This window comes from Nothoprocta perdicaria, unplaced genomic scaffold (genome assembly GCF_003342845.1).
Source record: "Nothoprocta perdicaria isolate Ctin4 unplaced genomic scaffold, notPer1 scaffold_106, whole genome shotgun sequence".
NCBI lineage: Eukaryota > Metazoa > Chordata > Aves > Tinamiformes > Tinamidae > Nothoprocta > Nothoprocta perdicaria.
In genome coordinates this window covers 2,051,109-2,061,209 of record NW_020454161.1, presented here as the reverse complement: position 1 = coordinate 2,061,209, position 10,101 = coordinate 2,051,109, and the positions used below count along the sequence as shown (strand labels likewise).

The window sequence follows — 10,101 nt, the reverse complement described above, 5'->3', positions numbered from 1 at the left end:
GAAAAAGAAAAAGAAAAAGAAAAAGAAAAAGAAAAAGAAAAAGAAAAAGAAAAAGAAAAAGAAAAAAGAAAAAGAAAAAGCCACACTTACATCCAGCAAATTCCTTTGTCTTAGAGTGTGTGATGTTGAAGGCCCCACAGGTCACCTTTCTGATGGTGCAGGCATGCCACATCGTCTTGACTCAAGAAAATTCCTCTGGCTTCAGTGGCAATTTGCCTGAGTATAGACTAATGAGCATCTTGTGATTTGGTTATTACATTTGTTTTCAAGGATCAGATAGTGATGGCAAAAATAATGATGAGAACTTTGTGATTAATGTCACATTTACATTTCCATGAATGACTGTGCTGCATTTCAGAATTTTTTTCATACAGTTAGGCGGTTTAGGTAAATGAAAAGAGGATCRGAAATGAGAACAGGAATTTGCCCACGCTGCATTTATTTTTTTACTGCTTTCACCAATCTAGGGAACATTAAGACTGTATTTCTGTCATGGCTCTCACAGAAGAGTCCCTGATTCTCATGTTTCGTGTGTTTTTTTCTTTTTTTTGTTTGTTTGTTTTTCACTATAACCATGACTTCTGTTATCGTGGGATTTCTGTATGTGGGTGGATGGATGTGATGGTAAACAGTTGAACTACTTCAATGAGAATCCTGTGAGCTGCCAAACTAAATCATAAGTTGGGCAGGAAGTTAAGGGAGAGCAGATTTTTTCTCTTTAGATTAGGGCAACCTGGAAAATGCCTAAAATTGTAAAACTGTGTGTATCTGTTCTTATGCCTCATCATTCATGGATATCATTCAGGTATCAAGAGATAGCTAGTATTGAATCACTAAGAGGTAGTGATACTCAAATGCTTTTCAAGATGTGGGCTACTAATGGCATAATACATTGGGGATTACCTGAACTGCTGCAGATGCATTTGCTTCAGTGTTTAGAGCTGCTGTTCTCAAATGGAAACGGCTGCATGAACCTCTTCAGTATCAACTCATAATAACGACGACTACTACTATTTGTCTAAAGGAAGATGATGCCCCTATTGACAATCAAATATGGATAAATGGCTCTTCTAAGAAAATCAATGACATTAAAGAGTGTCTGACACAGTGTATGACACAGGAGAAAGGTAGAAGGAAAATAATAGATCTTCAGTTGTCTTACTTTGATAACATTTTTTTCTGCTTGTTTTCAAGAAGAAATTGAAGAAGACTTTTTCCATCATGTCTGAAAATGTTGATATACAATATTCTGATTCAAAATAATTAAAAGCTTATCTTTGAATTAACAAAGGATGTTCCTAGCAAAGGAATGTCAATATTTATGGATATTTTGTTCAGAATAAACAATCCAGTATTATGTTTACTCAGCCACTTTGGTTTACAAAATAATGAAATTCCCATCAGATATGCGGTATTGTTTCATTCCTATAGGTTGAAAGTACAATGAGAACAACTTATTCTTTTTTTGATGGTACTCAAATAAGTCCATATATGAGAGCTTTAGTTTAACATTTTAAAAGCCACCAGGAAAGATTTAATCAAGTATCTTTCATTCAAATGAACAAATGCTTTTGGAAATCTCTCATTTAAGTGACAAGATCCTCAGATAAGGGATCAGGTCTCCAGGCTGAAAACATGAATACCTTGCCATAGAGAAAAATGGTAAGAGATGCAGAACTGGGAAAACAGCACTACAGGGCAAAAATATCTGTCTCTTTGCAAAAGTGATGTGATTTCTATAAAGTTTCATCTGAACAAGAATTTAAGTCTAAATGTCTGAATGTTCTTTATTTCAGAATGTTCTTTATTTCATTATAGATATGTTTTCATAAATCACATTGCAATTCTTTAGGTGATTTAACAGGACACAAATGCTAGAACTGGCAGGATCAGAAGACCATTTCATTTTCTTCAGTATCTTCAGGCAGAAGAGCAATAAAAAAAAAARRWKRMMAAAAGATATTTTGTCCTCTTAAAACTAAAAACAGCTGTCTTTTCTTGAGGCATTCCCTTATGGATCCTTAATTCCTGTTGAAGGGTTTCCTTGAGGTTTTTCAGAATATGAACCGTAACATAATACAGCCAGATTGCTTAGAGTCACCTCAGTTGCCCCATTTACAACCCRTGCATTCTTCCCATTTGTTAGTACAATTTGCCAGAATCATTTGCAATGCTGCAGAAAAGCCTTACTGCTCTTTATGATGGCACAGGCTGCTACCTTCCCAGACAGGTTTTTCCAGCACCACTACCACCTGTTTACATGGAAAAAGTTCCATTTTTGTGTTATCTTTGTCCTGAACTAAAATCCGTCACTGGCTGGAAACACAGAATTCAGCGTTATACAAACAGCCAGATGCCCACAAGTCATTACATCTCCAAGCCATTGAAACTATGTCTGAAAAAACACTGTCTTGAAGAACCAACAGAGCTGGAGAAGGACACCACAGCCACTAGCCGTACTAGGGCAGTTAGTAGCAGTTCTGTAAGGACAACAAACCTACAGTTGTTCAGTAATATACTTATAGATGAAGTGCTTTACTAAAAAAAAAAAAAAAAAAAAAGTGATTCACACTTATAATGTGGCAATCAAAAAATAGCAATGCTGGTCACCAACCAGATCAGTTCCTGCAGATGTAAACATTACTGGGAGAATCAGGGGCCAAAAGCAAATCCACACAAATGCTTCAAATGTTATGAAATGTACATCACAAACATTGCCACTGTCACTATGAATCATGCAAGATTATTCGTCTCACAAAAGTAACCTAATTCCTGTTTTATTCTGTTCTTTTTTTTTCTTAAAGCTTCCCTAAGTCATTTACTTCCTATTAAAAATTGACATATTAGTCACTGACCAAACAAAACACAGCCTGCGTACAGTTATACAGATTAAATTTGTGGTCTGCTACGCAATCAGTCATCTTCCCTTGGATGTACATTTCATTATCAAGGCTCCAGTGTGCCATCTGGTGGATTTTTAGTTTTCTCTCTCTCCCTGTATATATATAAATATATATATATATATATATATATTTTCTTTTTTTTCCTAAAAAACAGAACTAGTGATACAGAAACATCTGATCACCTGATTTAATGACTGGAATATCTACCTTTTTTGTTTTGGTTTGGTTTTTTGATCAATGTCTTGTAGTATTTTTCAGTTTAGCATCCCATATCTGCTCAAGTTGAGATTGTACATTTAATTCCTTTCGCATTTCCAAGCAAATGAGGTTTTACTCACTTGATTTTACATTTACATTTACAATATATCTTCACCTAATCCTTTACATTGATTTCACATATAACTGCATTGTGTCGCTCTCAAACTTTCTCCTTCTCTCTCAAAAGAAAGAAAAAAAAAAGATWCCATCAATTCCAATTCCATTGAAGTAGCCTAAGCGAATTCCCTATTTATGTCCACGTGGTCATTTAGATGCTTAATTCTCACTGATTAAAAATGTTACGGTTAGTTTATTTCTATTTGGGATGAGGKCCAATGATGTTGAAACAAGTTTATCATCACAGAATTTTAAATAAACTTGAGTTTGGCTATAGCTCCTTCAGCCTGCCAAGTATTACAGCAACAACTGTCATTAAAAATAATGCAGCTCTGAAAAATGCAGAAGCAGATAAAATACTTGAAAAATAAAATTCTGACCATGAATTACTGGGATATTTGCACAAGAGTTTCTAATCTAGACAGCATTGACATACTTCTGGATTTCCTTTTTAATACAGAGCAGGAGTTGTATGATGCCTGGGACAGATGCTGCTGTGAAGTGTAGAGTCCTTTGATGACAAGGCCCTGTTAGGAAGCCTCTCTCCTGCTCCACATAGTACCACAGCACCCTTCCACCCTGCATCAATGCAGAGAGCTCGACCACAGCTAAGACTTCCAGGGTTTTAATGCTAGATGGAGGCTGCCCTCTGAGTGAGCGAGCTGCGGCAACCACGAAAGCTCATGAATGGYCACTTGTATGAGGCTCCTACACAACATATGACAATAATTTGCAGGTMTAGAGTGAGGATGGCAATGACTGCACTTAGGAATACAAGAAAAGACCAGCTGAGAGGTGCTGGACATGTCGTTGTTGATGAATCTCCTCACTGGAATCTAGCCTTGTTTCCATAAAGAGAAAACAAGACAAACACTGAAATAAAACAGAAGGCAAAAGAGGGCAGCAGTGGTTGAAAATGTAGCTTTTGTTTCTGGTCCTGACTGCTACTGGCAACCTGACTGCTGAGAGGAATTCAGGCTCAGCACAGTTTTAGCAGCCACTGTGTGAGCTGGCAAATGTATCAACCCTGAGCTGCTGAAGACAGTGTTTTCTATTGCCTTTTTGGACACAGGCTTGTTGCAGTGCTGTAAAAAAAAAAAAAAAAAAAGTCAGGTAAGACTGTATGTTCTAAGCTAACAGTCAGAAATAAAAAGAAGATACACAACTAAGGTAGAAAGGACAAAGGGGGAATTTAGGTATGCCAGGACTTAGATATTACAGTACAGGTGCTTTTCAGAACTAGAATATAACCAGATAAAGTAACAATAGCATTTAGAGTCCTCTCTTTAGTCACAGCATCTTTTATGATCACTATATATATAGGCCCAAGAGCCTTATGATGAGTGTAAAATCTCTAGCAGACACCAAATCAATATGCCTTCGGTTCAGGGAGGCTTTACTGCTTTAGCAGTGCCATCTTCACTATATGTTCAGGCAAAGAAAATCTGTTGGTGCTGTGGTATTTGAACAGTTTCAAAGGCTTTTGCCTTACTGTTTTATAGGGAGTGGGAGGATTTCTGATATTTGATAAGAGACGCTATTAAAGAGCAGGAGTATTTCTAAAGCCTCCACAATATAAAGTTTCAGTACCTTAATTAGAAATGATATATCAAACATTTCGTTCAATAACTCCTCATGTGGATTCAATATATTTTTTATAGTGAACATTAACTAGTACAAGCTAGGCTGACATAACCTCTATTAAAATCAAATTTGATTTAAAATCAATTGGATTTAAATCAAAGAAAGAATGACTTTTCAAGAGGTTGCACCAATGTGGTCAAATCCTTACATGATCAAATCTTAAAACAGAACTGAGCAACTTGGTGCTTTATGAAATCTGGCTGATCTTCTCTGGACAAAATTTGTTTTTACTAGCTAACCATGAATTCCATTAGTTATAAAAGAACAAGCTTATTTTTTTCCYTCTACTACTGCAGCCTGGTTTGTAGGTTATTTTTGTATGTAGTGCACCTGCATACCTTTTTGTGACTTTTGTAAGTTTTATCTTTCCTCTTCTGCATTTTAATACAAATTTAATAAACTGCTAAAAAAACCCCTCATAATCAAAAATTAGAGTCAAATCCTAGCAAGAGAAAACAATTCAATTTTCTTTACATTCTCATAGCGTAGAACAAGATATAGACTTTATATATCTTTTTATATTGATTCATTATATATATATAATTAATTTTTTAGCAATAGTCAAACTCTATCCAACCTTTGTAACACAATCTTTTGTCTAAATTACTGAATGCCTAATATATATATGACAGGCAATTGTATGTGTGAAAATGGCCCTTATATGCTAAACCCTTCATTTGAAAAGATTACTTTGACCACTGAGACTTAGAGATAAAAAAGAGTGTGGTTAAGGGTATAGCAATTAAAGATATATGCCATAGCTTATGGATATAAATTTATACATTCCTAGTTGCCTCTATAGATTATCACATCTGTTGTTTTCTCTTGGAATGCAGAAATGTGGGAAAGAAAGAAAAGAGCAACTATCTATAAGAATTCAGCTGACTATAATACCTTAGTCCTATATATCCAGAGTACTTTGATACTGAAATTAAGAGTTCATGTTTTCTTAACTGCTGGGTGCCTATTACTTTTACTGAAACCCAAAACCTCGAGGTGGGAGCACACCTCGAGATGATMTATACACATGAAGAACTTCTATACTTGAAGTTGTGACTTTTATTACAATTAGATGCCCCTAAACTTCAGATGTCATAACTTTCTGAACTATCCAGTGGGAAACAAATCAATCAAGGTGCCATTGTAAAAATAAATAAATATTTAAGGGGGTAAAATTCAAAACTAGGATTAACCTTAAAGATCAAAGGCCATCAAAGTTGATTTGGGAACAGAATTCGGAAGACGGAACTAGGTCACACTTGCACTACTTTCGCTTTGATCCAGCACCATCAAACCAAATCAGAGGGACCTTCCCCGTTCTCCCACTCCACTTCTTTGAGGCACCGAAAACCGACCCCGCCAACGGCCGCCGCCAACGGCCGCCGCCAGCCCCGCCCCCGTCGCCTTGGAAACCGAGTCCAATGCCCGCGCGCGCGCAACCCGCTCTCCCTCGGCCCCTCCCACAAAATTGTGACATAAGCCCCGCCCCGGCAGGGCCTGAGTGACGGCATTTCCGGTTTTCTGAGAGGGCGGTCCGAGCGGCGGTTTGGTTTGATGCTGGTCGGCGCGCCGCTCTCCGCGGGGATGCGTCACTTCCTCTCCCCGCCTGCGGAAGGGCGGGCGCGTCGCGTCATCGCGGCGCGACGAGGCGGAGCCGCCGCCGCGCGCGGGGCGCCGCTCGTGGCAGCCGGAGCAGCCGCGGCCGCCGCACGATGGCCGGGGCGGGGGAGCCGCCGGCGCCCGCCCGCCCGCTGCCCTGCGCCGAGATCCCCTCGTTCGCGGCGGCGCGCGGCCTCGTGGCGCGCCGCTACTCGTGCCTCGTGGTGACGCCGCGCCGCCGGCACGTCGCGCTGCCGCCGCGCTTCCTGGGCCGCAAGCGCAGCGGCATCCGCGCGCAGCTGGACGCCGAGCTCCTGCGCTACTCGGAGAGGTGCGGGCGGGCTCGGGGTCGGCCTGGGCCTGCCCCGGGGTTGGGGGCTGGCGACCACCCCGCCAGCTCGTCCCTGACGGCTTCCCTCCTTGCAGCCTTCAGGGTGTGCCCGTGGCGTACGACAACATCAAAGTCGTGGGCGAGCTCGGGGACATTTACGATGACCAAGGGTTCATTCACCTCAACATCGAGGCGGACTTCATCATCTTCAGCCCAAAGAAAGGGAAGAAACTGGTGGTATGTAGAGGTTACTGCCTCGCAGGGCCTGTTTGCCTTAAGTAATGAAAACTTAGCTTGCCACAGTGACAAAGGGGTAAGGAGATTTGGCTACTATTGTAGTAGACACTTTCATAGTCTGTATTTCATGTCCCTCAACTTATTAAACGCCAGTGTTTCTTTCTAAGGAGCAGATAATTCCTAAACACTTTGCTTTATTCTAATGTAATAGTAACAGGGATGTGTTGTGCTTTCAAGCTTCCTCAAGTACAAGAGCAGCACACTTTAGTAAGCCTGCATGTCAGCAAAGAAGTAGTGCATGACTCATGGGAGAACTTTAAGCTTGTTAACACCCTTATGCCAGTACTTAAGGGAATAGTAAACTGAGAGTTATTTTTTTTTGTGCTATGTTTCAAAAAGTATGACTTGTACTTCTCTATGAATCTAACTAAGATGTGCTTGTGTTCTTTTCATGGGAAGAAAATGGAAAAGCCTTCTGTGTAGTTCATCTCTGGGGAAAGTGGAGGTAGATAATGTTAAATATGCAAATGACACCAACAGAAGAAGAGTGCTCAAAGACTTCCTGTTATCTGTACTGCAAATATGATAGTACTCTTAGATGTTTAAATCAGGCTTAAAATGACCTTAAAACAATGTTGGGCACTGCAATGTAGGAAAGATTTTTATCTTTAAAGAAAGTTATTATTGCTAAAACTGTGGCTATTTTGTTTTGCATCATTTTGAAGACAGTTCAGTCACGTTCTGAAGACAGTTTCAGTCTTTAATTTGAGTAAAACTGTGTGAAAATAGTTTTGGAGTAACTTTAGGAGTAGCTAAGGAATACTTTTGGTTTTTGTGTAGAAAAGTTAATGTGTGAAGTTAGCTTATTTAGCAAATAACCTGCGTGAAAAGTGTTGTTCAAACGTGTCTATATGTAGTTGTACACTGTGTATCTCTCTTTAAGAGATAATCATTAATGTATCTTCATATAATTCTTTTCTGTTTTTTTTAAGGGTGTAATTAATAAARTAGCTCCTAGTCATATTGGCTGTCTGATACATGGATGCTTCAATGCTTCTATCCCTAAACCTGAACAAATGTCAGTTGTGCAGTGGCAAGAGTTGGGGTTAAAAATAGGGGATGAATTGAAGTTTCAAGTATTGCACTTAGATTCTGATGCAGCTGGAGTGTTCTTCATTCGTGGAGGACTGACTAAAAACAGGTATTGTGATGTTCAAGGGGCATTTTTTTTTAACTGCTTGATTTGATTTGTAACAAACTAAATGCTTCAAATTCCTTAGTCYTTAAAATTCCTTGTTTTCACACAACCCAGGCTATATATAAGCATCGGCTTATCTTAAAGTAAACATCTTGTGTTGAGGACTTGCACAGAAATTTTCTCTTAAAAATAGATCTTTTTTTTTTTTAATGCTCACATCGTAAGTGTGCCAAACTGTGGATTATTTATTGCGAAATTGCTACATGTTTGGAAAAAGAAAAATCGTTGCTGTCTAGCATAGCTTTGGTTTGCCTAAACCAAAGCTAGGCTTTTCAGGTAATAATGTTCTCTTTTCTGAATATGTATTTGTGGCAATACCAGAATAAACATGTAAATAGATGCTTTAAATGCTTTTGGAAAAAAAACAACTAGTGAAAAAAATACATCACTTTTCACTTGTAACGTGGTTGTAGAGAAAGACTAGCTATTCAGAGCCATTTCCTAGAAAAATCTTAGAAGCAACATCTTTGAGAGAAACAATTTTTAAGGTCATTTGGTGAGTAGTTGTTTCTACCAACATGCTTATATTTGTCTGTAAAATGCAGTATAAAGATTGCTAAGGCAATAATAATGCTTTTGGAGATCAATTGGCTTTTTTTTCTGTTGGATCTGCAAATATTCTCTGTGTGTTTTAGTGAATTCAGTATGAAACTTACTGGTTTTATCTCCTCTACTTCAAGAAGAATCCACTTCTGTACAGTTCTAACTTATTTCTTTCCTCACTAGTCTCTGTCATGTTTGATTTTTAGTGGTCACTATCTGCAATTTGGTGAAAAACTTAAACAAAAAACCCTCTACTGCACAATGTGGAAGTATGCAGAATTATATAATCTGAGATATAGTAGTGGATAGATAGGATCCTATCAGAATGGTATTGCAATAAGAAAGAGGTAACATAAATTAGTCTGATATTGTTTGATAACTAGAATATCATACTCTCCGTTCATTGTAGCAGATCTTTTTTGTGTCTAGTGAAAAGACAGCTTGACATTTCACCATGCAAGGTGTCCTTAGATTTTTGGCTTATTTTCTATATTTCTCTACAGTTTGAAGCCCAAAAGATCTGAGACGGTCACTGATGGTGGTGCAAATGGAGATGAAATTCAAAATGGAGATGAAATTCAACAGCCTGAATACAACGAAGGAATACAAGAAAATGGTTTGATTGACCCTGGGGGAGAAATTGTTTCAGAATTGCCTCTAGATGATACAGATAATACTGCGAGGGAAAATGCAGAAGAACAAACAGTTGATGCTGTAAATGGAATATGTGAAGATAAAAGCAAGAAGAAGAAAAAGAAAAAGCATAAGCAAGAACAGGAAYGTGTATTGCCTACCAGTGACTCTAGTGGTTACCAAAGTGACCATAAAAAGTCAAAAAAAAAGAAAAGGAAGCATTGTGATGAAGCTGAAGAAACTGAATTACTCCAACTGTCACAAGAACCCAAAGCTAAGAAGAAAAGGGACTAAAGTCTGAAGTGCCTTTCTTGAATAAGTTTTCAGACATTTTTGGTAAYTTTAAATAAAATCATATTTTCAAAACGTGTATGGATTTCCTTACTAAACAACCCGCTGTGCTGGCTTAGCTTATGTTTGTGTGTGTGTGTGTGTGTGTGTGTGTGTACACACCAAGAAATGTAAGGGCAGAAGCTTTTAAAGATGTGATAGAAATCTCTTCTACTCTAATCTTATGTTTGCTGTTCACTGACTTTATAAGATGGATAAACGAGTCTGTCTGTTAGAGGTCCAAGAAA

General features: G+C 38.5%; 1 protein-coding gene across 1 annotated transcript; it reads left to right on the top strand.

Annotated features, from left to right (window-relative positions):
* The first annotated feature begins 6,634 nt into the window (after positions 1 to 6,634).
* TWISTNB (TWIST neighbor) lies at positions 6,635 to 9,861 on the top strand. Its single transcript, XM_026045155.1, has 4 exons — positions 6,635 to 6,852; positions 6,948 to 7,089; positions 8,082 to 8,290; positions 9,394 to 9,861. The coding sequence occupies exons 1-4, from the start codon at positions 6,635 to 6,637 to the stop codon at positions 9,815 to 9,817; spliced, it is 993 nt and encodes a 330-aa protein (XP_025900940.1). The 3' UTR covers positions 9,818 to 9,861.
* Positions 9,862 to 10,101: the final 240 nt, after the last annotated feature.